This window comes from Taudactylus pleione, unplaced genomic scaffold (genome assembly GCF_031769625.1).
Source record: "Taudactylus pleione unplaced genomic scaffold, aTauple2 ptg000278l, whole genome shotgun sequence".
NCBI lineage: Eukaryota > Metazoa > Chordata > Amphibia > Anura > Myobatrachidae > Taudactylus > Taudactylus pleione.
The window spans coordinates 6357508-6380213 of record NW_028284680.1 but is presented as its reverse complement, the minus strand read 5'-3'; the positions used below and the strand labels follow the sequence as shown (position 1 = coordinate 6380213).

General features: G+C 45.2%; 1 protein-coding gene across 2 annotated transcripts in view; it reads right to left on the bottom strand.

The window, feature by feature from the left end:
• The window catches only part of UBASH3B (ubiquitin associated and SH3 domain containing B), a 195709-nt gene extending 177066 nt beyond the window's left edge, over positions 1–18643 (bottom strand). For both annotated transcript variants that reach the window (XM_088481811.1, XM_088481812.1), the window contains exon 1: positions 18301–18643. In XM_088481811.1, coding sequence (XP_088337937.1) covers positions 18301–18428 — 128 coding nt within the window. In that variant the 5' untranslated portion in view covers positions 18429–18643. The remainder of the gene's footprint in view (positions 1–18300) is intronic.
• Between the last annotated feature and the right edge of the window lie 4063 nt (positions 18644–22706).

Genomic DNA, 22706 nt, shown 5'->3' with positions numbered 1-22706 from the left:
TATGGCCCAAGTGTTTTATTTAATTGCAGGTGCTTGCGGCAGGTGGATTTTTCATGATTTTTTCAAATTCACTTTAGCAACTTTAAAATATGCTGACCCCCATTTTCAAGTACCCCAAATTTGCTGGGATTAGTTATTTTCTAGAAAAAATACTCCTGAATACTATTCTGCACCACCTATAGAAAAACGCTATTTAGCAGCTATTGAGCCCATTTAAAAACACCAAATACCTTCAGCAAGCCAAATCGGGGGGTATCATAGTGTACCCCCATGTCAGAGCATCTTTTGGGGGGTGTCAGGCTGATTTCCCCAAATCTGACAGGACTTTCCGCCTGTTCCAAGTTTCGCCGGGTCCCGTTTTCGAGTACTTTCAAATTGAATACGGGATAAAGCGTGCACCCGCGCGATACTTTTCCGCCTGTCAAACAGGCGAAGTAGGCGAAAAGTCCGGGCCGCGAAAAAGCATCGCGGCTCGGCTCAAATTGAATACGACTCCATGTATACCTACAAAGTGAGCGATTTTGCGTCTGTGTGCAACCACTGTCCCTGACTCACCCGCAAAACTCCCATAATACGTAAGAGAGTCACTTTGGGGAATAATGGGGGGGGGCACTCCCTATAGATATATATATATATATTTATATCCGTGAGGATCTGGGTAAACTATAAAGTGCAGCGAACTAACCTGGCTTCTGGTGCTTGGAAACATTCCCGACATACTGTACCCGTGTGGACAAGGACTTTCTAGCGCAGGGGTGGGGAACCTTTTTTTTTGTCGAGGGCCATTTTGATATCTATATAACATTATTTGCGGGCCCGGTGCAGGCCACGCCTCCTCCATGTGATGTCAGGCAGGGACGGGGCCACAAACGCCAGTGATTACAGCAATGCCCGGAGCATCCTGAGGATGCTCCGGGGAGCTGTAAGGGCAGAGGTGTGACCGTCAGAAGTGTCCTAAAGACTCTCCATCCGGCAGTGTGGCATAGGTTCTGGCTGCAGGGTGACATTATAGGCACCCTGCTAGCCAGATGAGGCTGGCAGAGAAAAACTCAGAGGGCCAGACCAAATGATTCCGAGGGCCTTATACGGCCCCCGGGCAGGAAGTTCCAAGAGACTGTTGTGTGCGGGAGACAATAATCGGATTCTTGTTATACTGTAATTAGCAGTACACTGGGCTTGGTAATAATAATCCAATATTTGGCTTTATGCTCATAATTATTATTGTATGTCTAATATATCATATAACTATGGGCCTGATTCAGAGCTGCTCGTAAGCGGCCGCTCGTTCGCTCCGAGCGATGTTTGCACATCTGCGCATGCGTATGGGTTGTAATGAGCATGCGCCAACCAGTCAGTGCGGTCGGAAATCGTGTGTTCGCAAAACAGCGAGTGCCTACTAATTTGAGTGACAGAATGAGGCGTTTGTGGGTGGTAACAGGGGAAGGTGCTTGAAAACGGGGAGTGGAGATCCGAACGCAGGCGTGCCAAACAGTCAAAACGGGCGTTTTAAGGGTGTGCATAATTAACAAAGCAGCGTCATCGGCCACGTCACTTGGTTATTTCTTAGCCTGAACTGTTCGCATGATTGCGGTAGGAAAATCCAACCACAAGCACTGCGAGCAGTTGAGACTCCTTTCGATGTACTCGATTAATCTAATAAATAGTGGAGATGACGTATGATGCGAGCGGCCAGGGGGCGTCTTTACAAAATAGCGAGCGCATGTTTCGTTCGCTCGCTCAGACATAGAGGCGTCAACAGACCGCAAAGAGCGAGCTCTCAATTTAAATAGCCGGCCCCTTTTTCTGAACGAGCGAGCGCAAATAGCGTCCGGCTCTGAATGAGCCCCTATGACTGCTCTAAGCCGGGTATAGAGAAGGGAATACCCACTTACAAGCTTGTTCTCCTGGACATATATAATTGCCGTCACGCATGACCATCTGGCTATGGAGTAAGATGCAGACATGCGTGTGTAAAGATTATATGAATGTACAGTTATAACGCCTCTGATGTAGGCACATACAGTGATTTCCAAGACATGACAGACAGTACCCGCCTGAAATGATTTGTACGTTGTACATTTAGGACATATTACAGGACACTGTCCTACATCTTATAAGATTCTCAGGTTCGGATTTGGGCGTGTAATGCAGATAAAAGGGGTCCGGCGCATCATGGCTGGGTTTGCCGCGCTTTTGGAACCTACGTCCACGTTCCTCACCACAATGCTCTCAGATGAGTCATCTGGCACGTCTAGTTTTCCAATAACATTTTTAATACAGATATATTTCCATCCAGCACACGAACAAGTGACGAGCTAAATAATCAGCAGACTCTGGGGAACAGAACGTCATAAGTTGGTAAGCAAATCAGTCGGCCATACCTAGGTCCCCTCTAATAGGGGTATTCAATATGGAGCGAAAACGCAGTTTCTGCGATGTTTTCGCTCGGATGACGTCATTTTCGCCGCTTTTACTTTGACACCATATACAATTTGAAAACTTTTCGCCGGTGCGAAAAGTATATTGCATTCGACCCTGGGAAAAAGTATCACCAAGGAATGGGTGGCGAAAAAAAGTGCAGAATTGGGGTTTTGGTGTGCAACATTTTGGAAACCACCCTGCAACCTTCAGACAGTCCCCCAAAGGTAAACTGTGTCAAAATTAAAAAAAAAAAAACCTCAGGACACCCCAAAAAAAGCACTTTCATTTTGGGGCGAAAAAAAAATTGGGGGGTACAAAGTTAAAAACTAGCGAACTACAATCTAGGGGGGTCCCCAAGTATGCCCCAGGTGTATTTTTCATTGCAGGTGTTTGCAGCAGGTGGATTTTTCGCGTTTTTTAAAACTTCACTTTAGCAAGTTTTAAATATACTCACCCCCATTTCCAAGTACCCAAAATTTGCTGGGACTACTTATTTTCTGCAAAAAATACTATTCTTCACCACCTTCCCAAATCCCCAAAATAGCAGCTATTGAGGCCGTTGAAAGACCCCAAAAACTTTCAGCAGGGCTAATCGGGGGTATCCAGAGTGATACCCCATGTCAGAGCATCTTTTTGGGGGTGTTATGGTCATTTCCCAAAAAATCTGCGAAGTTTTCGCTGATTTCACATTCGCAGGGTGCCGTTTTCGACGATTTCATATTGAATACGGGTATAATCGGGGGCGCGCGCGATACATTTTTGCCGGCAAAAACTCCGATGTGCGGTGAAAACTTCGACCCACATAGACGGCGAAGTTTACGTTTCATATTGAATACCCCTGTAAGTGCTCATTTTATGCCCATCACTAAAGGCTTCCCCGTTACTTAGGGCTTTATGCAGAAAAATAAATCACACTACTGTGCATGTACAAAGACAAATACAATAGGAATAGATTTGCTGTATCCTGCAATCAAATACCAGCTTTCCTCTACCAAATTCTGTTTGAAAAATGAGCGCTGCGATATGATTGGATGCTGTGTTGTACAGCACATCGGGGCACATTGCACCCTGCCAATAAGCCAGCGACACCGCTCTGAGCTTCGAGTAAATTCGCCATCTGCGTCTGGGCTCATACAATGTTTGCAATCGCCCAAACAACTGTGGACTATTTGGTACATACCAGGGAATCCTCATGCATTTATCACAACAACATGTTGGTGTTCATATATTATAGAGTAACATTTCATATTCCAAAACCATTAATAAATATTAAAAATCACAAAACATTAGCATATTACTAGCCTGATATAATATAAGAAACACAGCCAATCTAGCGCTGGGAGTACTTAATATTGAAGCAATTACACAGCTGTTATGTGAGACTGCTTCTTCAAAATCAGGACAGGTTTTACTCTACCTATCAGTTAAACCACAAAAACAGAAATTTTTAGAACAATGAAACGCTATCTCAGTATCTAAAATAAATCAATATTTAATCATTTAAATATATATAAATATATAGATTACCACTATTAAAAACCGAAAATAATAAACATAACAATCTAAAATATGCAGACGAGACAATGACAATGTAACAGGTCGTAGAGTAATAATACCCAATATATCTGTGCCAATAGCATTAAGATACAATAGTATCAATCAGATCTTATAACAATAATAGACAATACAGACATGCTAATTAAAAAAAAAAAAAGTTGTATCCAATTAATAAAAAATATATATAGTAAGTTCTGACCTTAAGAACGTGAGTGCACCACGTATTGGTAACAGTACCTAACTGCTAATTGGATCTATTCTCCGGTCTCCATACTAATCTGGAGGAGCTTCTTTATACATCGGAACTCTGTCTAATTATTGGATCTTAGGGCCTGATTCAGAGTCGCTCGTTAGCGGCCGCTCGTTCGCTCCGAGCGATGTTTGCACAACTGCGCATGCGTACGGATTTTAGTACGCATGCGCGAACCAGTCTGTGCGGCCGAAAATCGTGTGCTCGCTAAATAGCGAATGCCTGCTATTTTGAGTGACAGGAGACGTATGTGGGTGGTAACGGGAAGGTGCTTGAAAACGGGGAGTGGAGATCTGAACGCAGGCGTGCTTAAAGGTCAAAGCGGGCGTGTTATGGGTGTGCATAATTAACAAAGCAGCATCATCAACCACGTCAGTTGGGTGTCTTTTAACCAAAACTGCTCGCAAGATTGCGGTAGGAAAAACCAACCACAAGAATAGCGAGCAGCTCATACGCTGTTCGATGTACTCGATTAATCTAATAAATAGCGGACATGACGTATGATGCGAGCGGCCAGGGGGCGTATTTTTCAAATAAACGAGCGCATGTTTTGTTCGCTCGTTCAGACATGGAGGCGTCAACAGACCGCAAGGAGCGAACGGTTCATTTGAATAGCCACCCCCTTTTTCTGAACGAGCGAGCGCTAATTGCGAGCGGCTCTGAATGAGGGCCTTAGTGTTATTAGAATCGCTAACACTGCTATGCATTTTGTCATCTGACATTCTACAAGACTGTCTAGTCTGCTATAACAAAGAGAGCTGGAAAAACTGGTAATATTAAATTACAAATATCCTGGACCCTGAACTATGTTGGATCTTGGGATACACACACATATATTATTAATTGGATGTTTTTTTTTTTTTTATTAGAATGTATTGTCTCTTATTGTTATGAGGTCTTATTGATACTATTGTATCTTAATGCTATTGGCACAGATATATTGGGTATTATCACTCTACGACCTGTTACATTGTCATTGTCTCGTCTGCATATTTTAGATTGTTTTGTTCATTATTTGGTATTTTTAATTGTGGTAATCTATATATTTATATATATTTATATGATTAAATATTGATTTATTTTGGATACTGAGACAGTGCTTCATTGTTCTAAAAATTTCTGTTTTTGTGATATAATACAAATGTGATTTTATAAACTTTTCTTTTAACCAATATGTTGACATATCTTTTTCAGCGCAACTATGCTTTTAAAAATGTATAATAAATACACAGAAAGTGCATTCGCTCTGAAGTGGGATAAGAGGCCTATGTATCAAGCTGTACTTTACATAAAATCATGTACAAACTGCAGTTTCTGCATCATTTTCTGTATTGTTCCTATGTACTAATCTAATGGCACAATGCAGGAGATTTCACTATGATCTGACCCCTATGTACCAAACTCCAAAAAGCAAATCTTTTCGGAGTTTAGCACCGGTAGTGTACACCATCTTCAGCTGGTGTTAACTGCTTTAAGCCTATTGAAGGCTTAGGAACAGGAGAGAGATCTATCGACCTCTGACCGGCAGCCTGCGCCTGGCTCTGGAAGCGTCACAGGAGTGTCAGCTTCCGCAGGAGAAGCCTTTAGCCTGTGTGCTCGCGAGCGGGTCTGAATCAGGTCCACAGTTGTGTATCCACATGCAATCGGTCGATTAATGTGCACTGCTAATGCGTATGCATGGCAGTGTGCGTGCGCGGTCAGAACTGCATACGCAGAGGTTACGCAGACGAACGACAGAGTGATTGACAGGAAAGTGCCATTTGTGGGTGGTGACGGGGGGGTGGGCGAGCGAACGCAGGTGTGACAGTGCGTTTCGACATCGTTGCATGGGCGTGCATATCCACTGCGATACCGGACGCCTCCTGAGTACTCATAGCGTGCGCTGAAGTCAGAAATTCCTGAGTGATGTCTGGGCTTCCTTAACTGTGCGTCTGGGGTCTGATGTTACTCGATGTTACCGATTGTTTCGCTATGTTGGGCAAGTATACGGATGTGAGTAAGGGGAAGTGGGCGTCCTTATATCAGGCTGCGTCCGCCATGCGAATGGAAACGTTTAAACAGCACCGCTGATATTAGCAACGCAGTTGCGTGCGTACAAGCAGAACAGCGATCCGTGCTGAATCAGGCCCCCAGACCCCCTTCTGCAACGTTATTTATGTATAAATTCACCTATAAAGGGTCAACTTATTCCTTTGTGCTGTACAACTGGAAACATAACAGTAATACAATAAGACTGGGCTATAACAGACAGATATAGAGGTAAGAGGGCCCTGCTCGTCGCAGGCTTACAAGACATTGCCCATATTACTGTATACTGATTCTGATCACCCAGTGCCACTGAGATGCTGGTAACTGCCTGGTGTCATGTGGGTGACTGGTGAGAGATTCCCATACACTGTGAATAGATTATTTCTACACTATCTACAAGCCGGCTGGCACATAGTAACTACGCTCACACTGGCTACTTTTCATAGCTCATTTCCGGTTGTTTGTTTAAAGTCCCAAAAACTGTCACATATTTAGCATTTTATCTTTTACTGAAAGGTTCCATCATGAGAATAGAACTTCAGCCTGTGAAACAGCATTAAGTACTTTTTATTCTCCTGTACCATATACGCTATATAAATGTGACTCGGAGCGATGCACACACAGTACAGTATAAAGTTACACCAGCTGGTATAAAACTTCTACTTCATCTGGACGAGTTATTTGTGTCATTTTAGTGTTCATTTGCTTATAGTGTTTCTCAAAAAAGCAAAAAAACAATTAGCTCGTCTGAACGCGGCCGTAATTTCTACTTATACATTAATTTAGACTAATTGCGAGTAAAAACGAAAGAGGTATTAATGTTATTATGACATGTAGGAAGGGATGTAGTTAATAGACCGGCAGACGCAATGCCACCGGTCTAAATCCCGACTGTACACCGACACGGGATTTAAGATAGTCGTCAAAATACCGACGCCTATCTTCATCCTGACGTCGGAAGCCCGACCCCCGCCATCCCGATCGTCAAGAGCTGGGTAAGTAAGCTACTTAGCCCGGTGATGGGGGGGTGGTCAGGTTTAGGGACCCCAGGGGGTACTTAGGGTTAGGCACCCCCTGGGGGGGAGGGTGTCAAATGTGTGCAATGCACTATCAGGGGTGTATTTACTAAAGTTCAGGTTTTTAGAAGTGGAGATGTCGCCCATAGCAACCAGATTTAAGCTATTATCTTCTAAAAGGTGCTAGATAAATGTAAATGTGGAGTAGAATCTGATTGGTTGCTATGGGCAACATCTCAACTTCTAAAAATACCCACTTTTAGTAAATATACCCCTCAGAGTATATTCCAGGCACTCCAGACCATTCATGAATGCATATATGCACGCACAAATACCATATATACAATACAGGGTACCCACCATCAACCGCTAAAATGTGCAAGTCCCACGCCAGAGACCCCTAGCATTCTGGAAGACTCCCACCACCCCCACTGACCTAGATTCCATCCCCCTGTCCATAAACTGGGAAAGAGGCGGTGTAGTCACTATGGTAGTTTATATGAATTGCACAAAGGTGTCTGCGCTTGTAAACGCCAGCGAACCTCGGTGATTGTGCCGCAATGTGGAGAGAACCGGAGATAAATAAACCTGACAACGATGTATATTTAATGGAAAGGACAAAAAAACAACTGCGCTCACAATTTTTGATAGAAGCTTTGGAGCTGTTCACATCTAGGGGTAAATTTACTAAAGTGAGAGTTTTTAGAAGTGAGTTTTAGAAGAGATGTTGCCCATAGCAACCAATGAGATTCTACTTAACATTTAACTAGCACCTCCTAGAAGATAATAGCTAGAATCTGATTGGTTGCTATGGGCAACATCAATTTTAAAACTCTCAGTTTAGTAAATGTACCCCCTAGAGGCTGATTTCGGAGTTGCGCACAATGTGGGTGAGACATGTGCAACGTGCCGGCGGAAGCCTGTTTTACCGCTTTATGTTATTGCCTGCATCCGTTCAACTAATGCTGGAGAGTGTGCGTGTGCAAGCAGGACGCCGTGCCGCCCATTGGTTTCACCCGGCCTCCGCAAACGTCATCATCAGTATCTGATAGCTGCAAGAGGTCCGTCAGATACAGACACTCCTTCCCCGAGCGCACGACTCAGAATAGCGTTAGATAGGCGCCCACGGCACTCCTACAAGTCAGGGTTCTGTGCGATCACTTTACCACTCCGAAACCAATTTTACAGAAAGTGAGACCCAGCCAAGTTGCATCTGACTCAGAATAGGACGGACATGTGTGCTGTGTGCAATAACTCGCCGTTGGCGTCCGTGAAGAGAGTTCCGTGTGGCTCAGAATCAACCACTTAGCGAGAACCAATTTTAACCAGGATCCGAAGTGTTCCCAAGCTTCACATTTTGGGGAACACTCCTCTTCAAGAAGCAGTCGCGGGACACCGACGCTAAATATCCAAAGCTTACATAACCCAGGGGCAAACGCAGGATTTCTAGAGGGGGGGTTTCCAAATGCCTGATTTTAGAGTGAGTGTGACCAGTCCATGAAGAGGGCATAATTATCACTTATCCAGCTTTAATATGCGTCATACAAAGTATATTGTGTTTCATAATTCCAGCATATACAGGACCAGCGATCACAGAAGCCATTAGATGTGGCAGTAGGGCCATCCTGTCTGAGGTGAATGTTTTTATTTTAGATGTGGGCATCATTCCAGAGCATGGGGGCAAGTCCGGGAGCCTGGAGGAGCAGCAGAAGAACCTGCACTGCCCTGGACATATATGTACATATTGGGCTCTATAGCAGCATATCCCTAACAGTGCATGTTTTCCAGATGTCCTAGTTGGTGCACAGGTTATTTATTACTGACTGATACATGTTAAAAGATCCACAGGTGGTGCTAATTATTTCATATGTGATACTGTAAAGAACATGCAGAACTAGTAAAATTCTATTACATTACTATTTCCATTGTGGTTATGGTGTGGGCTTGGGAGGGGGGTTTCCAGGCAGATAGAACCCCCCCCGCGGCATAATTTGTCAGCAGAACTTTTTGGGCCTTTTCCGATAAATAAACATTGCGGAATATTCCCTGTCATAGATCTCCAGGGGAGAGAATGTAATGCAGAGTGTGAGGGGGCGAATCCTCCAGAATTCTCACAGTACGCCGGCCATTCGGGAGCGTAACCTTGTGCTATAGGACGGAAATAGTGCTTTAAAAAAAAAAACTAAAATTGTGGGTGGACAAAATTGTCTAATGCATGAAGCAGCCCCCCCAGGCTCCAAATACAGAAGAACAGGGTTAATGCAAACCTCCCAACTGTCCTGCCTTTTAGCTGGACAGACAAAACGTGATTGGCTGGGGAATGTTGGGAGGTCTTGCGCTGCTGCACACGGCGTAGGCAGTAAAAAAGCGTAAGATATTTTTCTGATAAAACGCCCATCGGGGGGAGTGGCCACGCCTACCATGGGCATGGGATATGAAATGAAGGCATGAATACACCATATATCTATATAAACATTGTGTGATAGAAACACTGGAGAAGTTAGGGATGGCGTGTATTTGTGTCCCAGATTCCTGTAATATGTGTTTTAACCCCCAAGAAGAGTCTGTTTTACAAACAGATCTGAGTGTCGGCTTTTGGTAAAAGCCGGAGAATGGGTCCTGGGGGTGTGGATGTGAGAGAGAAGGGAGGGCTTCATCCACAAGGCCGTTTCAGGTGTTAGGCCTTTTAGCCTGAGGGCAGGCTAATTAGGGATTACACCTGGAAGTGGCTCAATATAGCTGTGCAAGAGTTTTGATACAGTGTCTCATACCTGGGAGAGCAGGCCCACAGGTTAGCTTGCTCTGAGACACTGTTTGCTACAATCCAGAAGGTACTGTGGACGTGAGCTTATTTAGTGTTCGGTTAGTGAGGGAATTTACTGTCTAGTTAGAGCCCAGCCGGGCTAGGATTTATTTTATGTTTTGTTTATTTGATTATTGGTGTTGCACAATAAAAACTGGTGCTGACCAGCTTGCACGAAAACCCACGACTGGAGTGCTACTTCCTGGCTGCTGTGTGTAAGGAGGTGTCCATCTACCCCAGGAGAGGGACCCCCTACCCCGATCATATCACAACTGATATATGAACACTTCCAGTATATTCTGTATAAGCGCCTGATACAGAAAGCAGTAAAACATCCTACATGAGTATACTAATCATTCACATCCCCTCTCCTTCCTCCCATCTACACCAATCCCCTTATCTACTGCAGGCAGAAGTGCTCTGCTCACTTATCAGGCATTAGAGTAGAGGAGGACAGCAGGCAGTGGATAAAGGTAGGGAACAGATGGGACCACAGCGGACCGCTCAATGTCTCCCACAAAAACCCCTCTGAGTCTCTCCAGAGACAAGACATAAAACCAGACATCTTCACAAGTCCTTTCCAGCACAGAACACAAATAAGGAAAGAACATATTTAAGGTTCGAGTCCCTTTAAATGGGTCTAAGCGTTAAAGCGCCAATTGCTGCTCATTCGCTGCAGGAACTGTATCGCTAGCGGAAGGCAGTGTAACAGGTCATCTCGCAGGGTTCTAAATGGCGCTGTAAGAGGACTCAGTGCACATATGTCAGACACGGTGTAACCCTGGCCCACAAAGCTAGCAATCTAATCAATGACGCCACACGCAGCGCAGGCCTTTCACGGTCAATAAAAATCATTAAGCAACAATTTTCCAGAAAGTCTCCCAGTGTGCATGGGTAGTGAGTTAGTATGGGGATTGGGTGTATGATATAATTAATATCCCCCCCCCCCCTCCCTAGACTATGAGTTAATAACGGTGTTGCTGGATTACAAACATTCTGTTGCTGTTTTCACATACTCCTTTAATGAGCACAGTTATAAAGTGTTCTTTGTTCATAGAACAGGACACAATAAAACGACTGCAAGTCACATTATGACACAACTTACAACTGCAAGGCTAGGGGGTACTTTTATTAAAGGTGCCTAACCCTAACCTCCCCCCGGGGGTGCCTAACCCTAACCCTCCCTCCCCCTAGCCTAACCCTAACCTTCCGGGGGGGTGCCTAACCCTTAGTCGTCGTCCCCCGCCCCCCGGAGCCCTAAACCTAACCCTCCCCTCCCCCCGCGGCTGTCTGCTGCGGCGCCCGGCATCCGCTCGATCGGGATGCTGGGCGCCGGTCTCCAGACGTCGGGCAAATGGCAGGCGTCTAGTCGGGATAAAGCAGTCTGGAAGCCGGCGGTCGGCATTTGGACCATCGGGTTCCAGACTTCATACGGTCCAGGGGGCAGATAAGTCACTTTAATATGCAGAAGATGGTAAATACAGTGCAAAATGGTTTTGCCTAGATCTGAGCTGTCCAACTGGTGGCCCTCTAAGGCTCTCGTTACTATTTCTATTATATATATATTATATATATAATAATAATATTGGTAGGTCCCTGTCAGTACTGAGACCTGACCTAGTATAAAGCACATAAAAAACTAACACCAAGGGGACGACAATAGTGTAGTATTTTGTTAGAAGGTATAAAGTATAAAATCTCTTCAGTAATGATACCTACATTTATTAGCTCTAGTATTTTTGCTTATCTGATTTAAATGGGTCATCTCCCCCTTTATCTTGAGTCTTCTCTGGTTGTGTGGATAATGGCAGTTTGGATATTACCAGTATATCCTGGATCCCACAGTCAACTTTTTAAATGTTTGTTACGTGACGTCCTATAATTAGACCCCAACATCAGAAGCGCCGACGAAAGGCCAATGGTCACTCAATGGGCACGATTCTATTCAACCAGAAGTGAATAGCACCGGGAATCAGCTCCCGGAGCTATTCAATTAATTTGCGCTGCTAAGCCCGACTAAGAAATCCGACAAAAGTCCAGGCACGATGACGTTCTCTGCCCTTAGCGCCGGGAAAACAGCATTGCGCCGGGAAGTTTATTCTGAGAATGCCTGTTCTCGCACCTAAACACCTTGTTTAAGTCGCGAGAACGAGCCTTCCCCCACCTAACTTCTCGCAGAATTGAATAGCTCCAATAGGTCTAATCCAGAGACTACCGTAGCCAGGATAGGGAACCTAGTTACCTGAAGCCAGAGACCAGCGTAATCAGGATGGGGAACCTAGTTACCTGATGCCAGAGACCAGCGTAACCAGGATGGGGAACCTAGTTACCTGATGCCAGAGACCAGCGTAACCAGGATGGGGGACCTAGTTACCTGATGCCAGAGACCAGCGTAACCAGGATGGGGAACCTAGTTACCTGATGCCAGAGAGCAGTGTAACCAGGATGAGGCACCTAGTTACCTGATGCCATAGCCCAGCGTAACCAGGATGAGGAACCTAGTTACCTGATGCCATAGCCCAGCGTAACCAGGATGGGGAACCTAGTTACCTGATGCCAGAGACCAGCGTAACCAGGATGAGGCACCTAGTTACCTGATGCCAGAGACCAGCGTAACCAGGACGAGGCACCTAGTTACCTGATGCCAGAGACCAGCGTAACCAGGATGGGGAACCTAGTTACCTGATGCCAGAGACCAGCGTAACCAGGATGGGGGACCTAGTTACCTGATGCCAGAGACCAGCGTAACCAGAATGGAGCACCTAGTTACCCGATGCCAGAGACCAGTAATGCCCCCGTGTAACTATAATTATAAAGTATGTGCAATGTGAGCCTTCACTACTGTCCATAGATTTGGGGTGTAACACGTTTGCATACTGCACGTGCTCTGCAGCTGTGTGACCGCAGTCCAGGTGATGCAGAATTGTACACATCTACGCTAAGGACTGAAGAGGCGTAACTGGGATGTAATGGCCCATTCTCACATAGGCAAAGGGCAGTGAGGGCGTTACCGCATATGCACACGTATGCACCAGGACGACTACTAGGAAACTAGGGGTACACATAGGTGACTGGCGCATAAACGCATTCTGCTTGTGCACACAGTTCGGGGTAAAACTCTGCAGCAGCCCCAATGTTATCATCCCATCTGCTCTTTGTTCTGTTACATCTTCCTGCACAAATAGCACATGTGCTATCCGTGTGTCCTGTGCACGTAATGACTTGGAGCAGAGTGTGAGATATTCCGGGGGCTCTCTCTGATGTGAGTGTCAGCTATTCCGGGGGCTCTCTCTGATGTGTGTGTTAGCTATTCCGGGGGCTCTCTCTGATGTGAGTGTCAGCTATTCTGGGGGCTCTCTCAGATGTGAGTGTCTGCTATTCCGGGGGCTCTCTCTGATGTGAGTGTCAGCTATTCTGGGGACTCTCTCTGATGTGAGTGTCAGCTATTCCGGGGGCTCTCTGATGTGAATGTCAGCTATTCCGGGGGCTCTCTCAGATGTGAGTGTCAGCTATTCCAGGGGCTCTCTCTGATGTGAGTGTCAGCTATTCCAGGGGCTCTCTCTGATGTGAGTGTCACTAATTCCGGGGGTTCTCTCTGATGTGAGTGTCCGCTATTCCAGGGGCTCTCTCTGATGTGAGTGTCAGCTATTCCGGGTGCTCTCTCTGATGTGAGTGTCAGCTATTCCAGGTGCTCTCTCTCTGATGTGAGTGTCAGTTATTCCGGGGGCTCTCTCTGATGTGAGTGTCAGCTATTCGGGGGGCTCTCTTATGTGAGTACCCCAGTACTGTAAAAAATGAGACAGTGCAGAGCTGGGTAGTGGGGGTTTCCCATGTGAATCACTGTATAAACCAAATTACTGAAACTTTCCTACACTATGGGGGCTACAGGCAGCCGGAGATGTCAGAGGTCACCTTAGAGACAGAAAACGACAGGCTAGGAAACAATATATCAGACAAGTAAAGCGTTAATAATTATAATATCACAGGCGTTGGAAAAGGAAGACAAATATACATACAGGTGACCCCCTTCCTGTTGAATGGACATAAGTCTACGTGAGCACGGGATCCTGGCTCCTGATAGAGCAAATGGTTTCATACATTATTATCATCCTTTATTTATATGGCGCCACAAGGGTTCCGCAGCGCCTAACAAAGGGCCTGATTCAGACCCGCTCGTAAGCAGGTCGATGGTGGGGCACTGTGCACGCGCGGTGTGCGCAACCCCCGGAGCGAGTGAGAAACTCACTCGCTCCGGGGCTCGCTACAAACGGGGCGGCTGTTGATGTTGATCGACAGCTCGCCCCGTTTTGTAGGTACGTTGGGGGTGTTTTTGGCTGGACAAACGGAGGCGTTCCTGAAGGAACGCCTGCCGTTTGTGGGCGGTCCTACTGACATCACCAGTGATGTCAGTAGTGAGCTTCCGGCTCTATTAGAGCCGGGAGCTCACTGGGGCTTGCGGCAGACGAGACCCTACCACAAGGGTCTCTTCACAAGCCCGATGGTCGCAACCATCGCGACTATTACCTGGCCGCTCACAAAAGCTATGGGTGGTCACCCACAGCTTAGCGAGCGGCCAGGAGGCAGGCTTTTAAAAAAAGAAAAGCGGACGCCCTGATTCGGAGCGAGCGCTCGCTTTTTGCGAGCGGCTCTGAATCAGGGCCAAAGTACATAAACAAATGAGCAAAAACAAGAAAACAGTGACTCACAGTACGAGACAATGCAGGACAAGGACATGGCATATAAACGTTGCTGCATCAGAGGTGGTAATACTCAATTAACCAGCAGGGAGGCAGAAACCAAGGGTTAGGTGCCGTTGTAGGGAGAGCGCAGTAGACGATGATATAAGTAAGAGAAGGAGAAGCACATGATGGAAGAGGGCCCTGCTCGTGAGAGCTTACATTCTAAAGCGGAGGGGCTTATCTATCTATCTATATAACTATCTATTATCCTTACACATTACTGAGATTGCGTGCTCCCTACGATCGCTTCCCGATGGCAGCGGCCGGTTCGTGTACTGTGATACATACAGAAGCGCAGAACGCAAACATCGGCCGGGTGCGTGCAAATTCGCGCCTGCGTTCCTTGCTGAATCAGGCCCATAGACACTTAAGTGGTGCGGTTAATTTTGATTGGAAGCTCCTCTGAGCAGGATTCTCACTCTTATAGAGGCTTCACAATTAAATGCTACAATGGTGGGGAGGTTTCGGGGCGGTGTGTGCATTGTATGATGCGATCCAAACTGCTGCGGAGGTCCGTAGTTTTAAACTTAATAATTGTAATAATAATAATCATAAGCAACTAGCTATTCATTTACAATAAACAAGGGGGGGTCATTTGTGTGTGTTGGGCATTTTATTCCCACCCTAGACTAATGACTCTAACAGACACAAGTTAGGTATATAGCAATTAGTACGCATCCAGCACACTGATATCCTGTTATAATGTACAGTAGCCTCCTAGATGGTCTTGAAACCCTAGAGAATGTACTGTACACTGACACAATGAATATGTGTACAGCACACTTATACCCTGTTATAATGTACAGTAGCCTCCTTCATGGTAATGTAACCCTAGAGAATGTACTGTACACTGGCACAATGAATATGTGTACAGCACACTTATACCCTGTTATAATGTACAGTAGCCTCCTTCATGGTAATGTAACCCTAGAGAATGTACTGTACACTGACACAATGAATGTGTTCTTCACACTGATACCCTGTTATAATGTACATTAGTCTCCCACATCGTAATGTAAGCCTAAAGAATGTACTGTACACTGGCACAATGAATATGTGTCCTTCACATTGATACCCTGTTATAATGTACAGTACTCCTACATGGTAATGTAACCCTAGAGAATGTACTGTACACTGGCACAATGAATATGTGTCCTTCACATTGATACCCTGTTATAATGTACAGTAGTCTCCTACATAGTAATGTAACCCTAGAGAATATACTGTACCCTGACACAATGAATGTGTACAGCACACTTATACCCTGTTATAATGTACAGTACTCCTACATGGTAATGTAACCCTAGAGAATGTACTGTACACTGATACAATGAATATGTGTACAGCACACTTATACCCTGTTATAATGTACAGTACTCCTACATAGTAATGTAACCCTAGAGAATATACTGTACACTGACACAATGAATGTGTACAGCACACTTATACCCTGTTATAATGTACAGTACTCCTACATGGTAATGTAACCCTAGAGAATGTACTGTACCCTGACACAATGAATATGTGTACAGCACACTTATACCCTGTTATAATGTACAGTAGTCTCCTACATAGTAATGTAACCCTAGAGAATGTACTGTACACTGACACAATGAATGTGTACAGCACACTTATACCCTGTTATAATGTACAGTACTCCTACATGGTAATGTAACCCTAGAGAATGTACTGTACACTGATACAATGAATATGTGTACAGCACACTTATACCCTGTTATAATGTACAGTACTCCTACATGGTAATGTAACCCTAGAGAATGTACTGTACACTGGCACAATGAATATGTGTCCTTCACATTGATACCCTGTTATAATGTACAGTAGTCTCCTACATAGTAATGTAACCCTAGAGAATATACTGTACCCTGACACAATGAATGTGTACAGCACACTTATACCCTGTTATAATGTACAGTACTCCTACATGGTAATGTAACCCTAGAGAATGTACTGTACACTGATACAATTAATATTTGTACAGCACACTTATACCCTGTTATAATGTACAGTACTCCTACATAGTAATGTAACCCTAGAGAATATACTGTACACTGACACAATGAATGTGTACAGCACACTTATACCCTGTTATAATGTACAGTACTCCTACATGGTAATGTAACCCTAGAGAATGTACTGTACACTGATACAATGAATATGTGTACAGCACACTTATACCCTGTTATAATGTACAGTACTCCTACATGGTAATGTAACCGTAGAGAATGTACTGTACACTGGCACAATGAATATGTGTCCTTCACATTGATACCCTGTTATAATGTACAGTAGTCTCCTACATGGTAATGTAACCCTAGAGAATGTACTGTACACTGACACAATGAATGTGTACAGCACACTTATACCCTGTTATAATGTACAGTACTCCTACATGGTAATGTAACCCTAGAGAATATACTGTACCCTGACACAATGAATATGTGTACAGCATACTTATACCCTTTTATAATGTACAGTACTCCTACATGGTAATGTAACCCTAGAGTATGTACTGTACACTGACACAATGAATATGTGTCCAGCACACTGATATCCGGTTATAAAGTACAGTAGTCTCCTACATGGTAATGTAACCCTAGAGAATGTACTGTACACTGACACAATGAATATGTGTACAGCACACTTATACCCTGTTATAATGTACAGTACTCCTACATGGTAATGTAACCCTAGAGAATGTACTGTACACTGATACAATGAATATGTGTCCTTCACATTGATACCCTGTTATAATGTACAGTACTCCTACATGGTAATGTAACCCTAGAGAATGTACTGTACACTGACACAATGAATATGTGTACAGCACACTTATACCCTGTTATAATGTACAGTACTCCTACATGGTAATGTAACCCTAGAGAATGTACTGTACACTGACACAATGAATATGTGTCCTTCACATTGATACCCTGTTATAATGTACAGTAGTCTCCTACATGGTAATGTAACCCTAGAGAATATACTGTACACTGATACAATTACTCTGTTATTCTGGATATTTTTTTTTTTTATCTATTTAAAGCATTCATAACTCTGTGTCCCTGAGTATCTGGCGGTGCAGGGTAGCTCCACGCAACAAATAAAAAAGCTGCTGCAGAACCTCTTTGGCAGCACGCACTAATGGTCTTCTAGAGGTGGCGGAAGAGTTAAGAGCCCTGCTTGGTAAGGGCTGCGCAGCAGCTGGGTGCCCAGCGGTGAGTTGCACAAGTTGTGTAGCCATGTGTCCACACGCCAGCCAGTAAGGCTCACTGCAGCTGTGCGCCGTGCTCACTGCAGTCCGTCTGCCACGCAGAACGCTGGCAGATACTCCGTAGCAGCAGCACACATCGCAAAACACCAGCAGCCAGCACCAGTAACCTGTCTGAGCAGTGACAGAAGGCAAAGCACCCCCCCAGTGTCTCCCAGCAGCCCCCCAATATGACAGTATAAGAGGTAACTCACGCCCTGGCGTTCGGGAAGCCCATGGATAGTAGTATTTCCAGGGATGATCCATGCTTAATGGTCCCGGTGCGTTGCTGCCTGTTCCTCTTTGGGATGAGTTTGCTGTACAGGTCCTCCTTCGCAGCCATGGTGAGGACAGGGTTAATGCACCATCTTATTCAGCCATGTCACATACAAAGGGCTGAGATAAGAGGCTGCCTGTATCTGCAGTGTGTAGCTTCCTGGTGCTGCAGTCACAGACAGGATAGGAAGTGACACATTGTATCAATGATCCTGATCCCTCTCACTGTGCAATGCTCCTGGCCAAGCAAGTGCCCTCTCTGCAGCCAGGTACTGGGTCCTCTCCCAGTCATGTGTCAATGGATTAAAAGAGGTGTCTTCAGGGCATGCTTGCCCCCTGCCACTCCTTCTTAAAGTGACAGCGTATGCATCCTATTTGTCAGTCATAAGGAATTCATAGCAGACTGGAGCTACTGCCCATTTTATGCACATTCAATTCTTCTGACACACATTGTTCCTCTCCAGGTGCCCCCTGGTGGTGGAAGGCGAGTACTGCAACAGGATACAATTCACACCAATGAGTGATGGTTTCATTCACACCTTATAGGTATTTATAACACAAATGCAGAACTCAAATCTGCAATGGCACCAAGAAGGTGGATAAGAGTAAACAGTATAGGTGCATACACACACAATGATTTTTTGAACGATTCTCGATAACGAGATCGTTTATCGTTCAATCGTTGAAAAAAGTTCACTTATTGAGTTAAAACGATGAACGATTATCGTTCATGCGCGTTCACATTTGTAGCTCAGTCAGACTGACCAACTCAATGATTTTCAGTAAGGGAATATGCAAAAATCGTTTGTAGTTCAAAAAAATCATTCATTACATTTAGTAAATGAATGATTTAAGTAAACGATTTTCGTTCATTTTTCCCTTGAAAAAATGAACGAAAATCATTTACTAAAATCGTTAATTTACTAAATAGTTGTGTGTGTGCAGCTTATGACTTCGCCCCAATATAAACAGTAATCGCACAGGAGGCAAATAATTCATTATATAAAAAGTCCCAAAACTTAGCCGGCATAAAGACGCCCACTGCTGCCTTCTCCTATCCGTCCAATGTCGCTCTTCTGAGTAAACATCGGCACCATCGACCGGTTACGCAGCATTTACAACAGGTCTGACCAGCCGAAGACACTGCCAGTCTCCTCGAGAGCTCTCATGCTGCGTGTGCAATCGCTGCGGCTAATTTATGCATGCGTTCAAACATACACACCTCCGTTTGTCACTCACTTTGCAATGGATTCCTCTGTGCGTCCGTAATCGCAATGTGATCGCTGCGCACATGCAGTGCAGCTTATATGCATGTGCGATGGCACACAATCGCTCAATCTGCGTCTGTACTCGCCATTGCGTTTGCTGCTGAATCAGGCGCTAATAATGGGAAAACGTCCAGGAACCTTTGCAGTATTTGTTCTCATTGGTCGGACAAGGCTGCCGCGTCAGTGGATCTCTTATATGGGTTTCCTTACAGTCAGGAGGCATGCCGGTAAGTTACTGGCTTCGGAGAGGAGCGGATAGGTATTACAGAAATTAGATTGTTAGCTCATCTAGGGCAGAGACTGATGTGCCTGAATACTAGTAAAGGTCCCTATTTTTACAGCACTGCAGAAAACGCTAAGGCCACAAAAACGATAGTAAGGTTATTTAAACTGTATAATTAACACGTAACCCAGACAATAACCTTCAGCAATTTAGTGCACACAGTTACCGTCTGACTGGTTGCTATGAGATTATAGGATTGTTCAACCTGCACCATTATTATTCTCCGTACTGCCCATAATTCTCTTTCTCTGATCCAGAACACGGCAGTGTATATTTATTTATTTATTTATATATATATATATATATATATATATATATACATACACATACTAGTGAACCACCACAGCTTCGCACAGGAACAACTTTGTCCCACCACAGCCCCCTGCATCTCACTACAACCTTCACCATGTCACTAGTCCCCTGCATCTCACTACAACCTTCACCATGTCACTAGTCCCCTGCATCTCACTACAACCTTCACCATGTCACTAGTCCCCTGCATCTCACTACACCCTTCACCATGTCACTAGTCTCCTGCATCTCACTACAACCTTCACCATGTCACTAGTCCCCTGCATCTCACTACAATCTTCACCATGTCACTAGTCCCCTACATCTCACTACAACCATCAACATGTCACTAGTACCCCGGCATCTCATTACAACCTTCACCATGTCACCAGTCCCCTGCATCTCACTACAGCCTTCACCATGTCACTAGTCCCCTGCATCTCACTACAACCTTCACCATGTCACTAGTCCCCTGCATCTCACTACAACCTTCACCATGTCACTAGTCCCCTGCATCTCATTACAACCTTCACCATGTCACTAGTCCCCTGCATCTCATTACAGCCTTCACCATGTCATTAGTCCCCTACATCTCATTACAACCTTCACCACGTCACTAGTCCCCTGCATCTCATTACAACCTTCACCATGTCACTAGTCCCCTGCATCTCACTACAACCTTCACCATGTCACTAGTCCCCTGCATCTCACTACAACCTTCACCATGTCACTAGTCCCCTGCATCTCACTACACCCTTCACCATGTCACTAGTCCCCTGCATCTCACTACACCCTTCACCATGTCACTAGTCCCCTGCATCTCACTACAACCTTCACCATGTCACTAGTCCCCTGCATCTCACTACAACCTTCACCGTGTCACTAGTCCCCTGCATCTCATTACAACCTTCACCGTGTCACTAGTCCCCTGCATCTCATTACAGCCTTCACTGTGTCACTAGTCCTCTGCATCTCATTACAGCCTTCACCGTGTCACTAGTCCCCTGCATCTCACTACAACCTTCACCACGTCACTAGTCCCCTGCATCTCACTACAACCTTCACCATGTCACTAGTCCCCTGCATCTCATTACAACCTTCACCATGTCACTAGTCCCCTGCATCTCATTACAACCTTCACCATGTCACTAGTCCCCTACATCTCATTACAACCTTCACCACGTCACTAGTCCCCTGCATCTCACTACAGCCTTCACCATGTTACCCTACCCTCCAACATGACCCCTTCCATCAGGTACATAGTGCTCTGCTCCTGGACTTCCCACCTAATGTATGATTGCCGTCACCTGTGTTGAACTAGGTAATTGACGAGAAGGATAATTCACCACAGGTGGCTGCAATCATACATTAATAAGGAAATCCTGGAGCAGAGTATTTTGTACCTGATGGAATGGGTCATGTTGGAGGGTCTGTGTTACTAGTCCCCTACATCTCACTACAACCTTCATCGTGTCACTAGTACCCTGCTTCTCACTACAACCTTCACCATGTCACTAGTCCCCTGCATCTCATTACAACCTTCACCATGTCACTAGTCCCCTGCATCTCACTACACCCTTCACCATGTCACTAGTCCCCTGCATCTCACTACACCCTTCACCATGTCACTAGTCCCCTGCATCTCACTACAACCTTCACCATGTCACTAGTCCCCTGCATCTCACTACAACCTTCACCGTGTCACTAGTCCCCTGCATCTCATTACAACCTTCACCGTGTCACTAGTCCCCTGCATCTCATTACAGCCTTCACTGTGTCACTAGTCCTCTGCATCTCATTACAGCCTTCACCGTGTCACTAGTCCCCTGCATCTCACTACAACCTTCACCACGTCACTAGTCCCCTGCATCTCACTACAACCTTCACCATGTCACTAGTCCCCTGCATCTCATTACAACCTTCACCATGTCACTAGTCCCCTGCATCTCATTACAACCTTCACCATGTCACTAGTCCCCTACATCTCATTACAACCTTCACCACGTCACTAGTCCCCTGCATCTCACTACAGCCTTCACCATGTTACCCTACCCTCCAACATGACCCCTTCCATCAGGTACATAGTGCTCTGCTCCTGGACTTCCCACCTAATGTATGATTGCCGTCACCTGTGTTGAACTAGGTAATTGACGAGAAGGATAATTCACCACAGGTGGCTGCAATCATACATTAATAAGGAAATCCTGGAGCAGAGTATTTTGTACCTGATGGAATGGGTCATGTTGGAGGGTCTGTGTTACTAGTCCCCTACATCTCACTACAACCTTCATTGTGTCACTAGTACCCTGCTTCTCACTACAACCTTCACCATGTCACTAGTCCCCTGCATCTCATTACAACCTTCACCATGTCACTAGTCCCCTGCATCTCACTACACCCGTCACCATGTTACTAGTCCCCTGCATCTCACTACGACCTTCACCATGTCACTAGTCCCCTGCATCTCACTACAACCTTCACCATGTGACTAGTCCCCTGCATC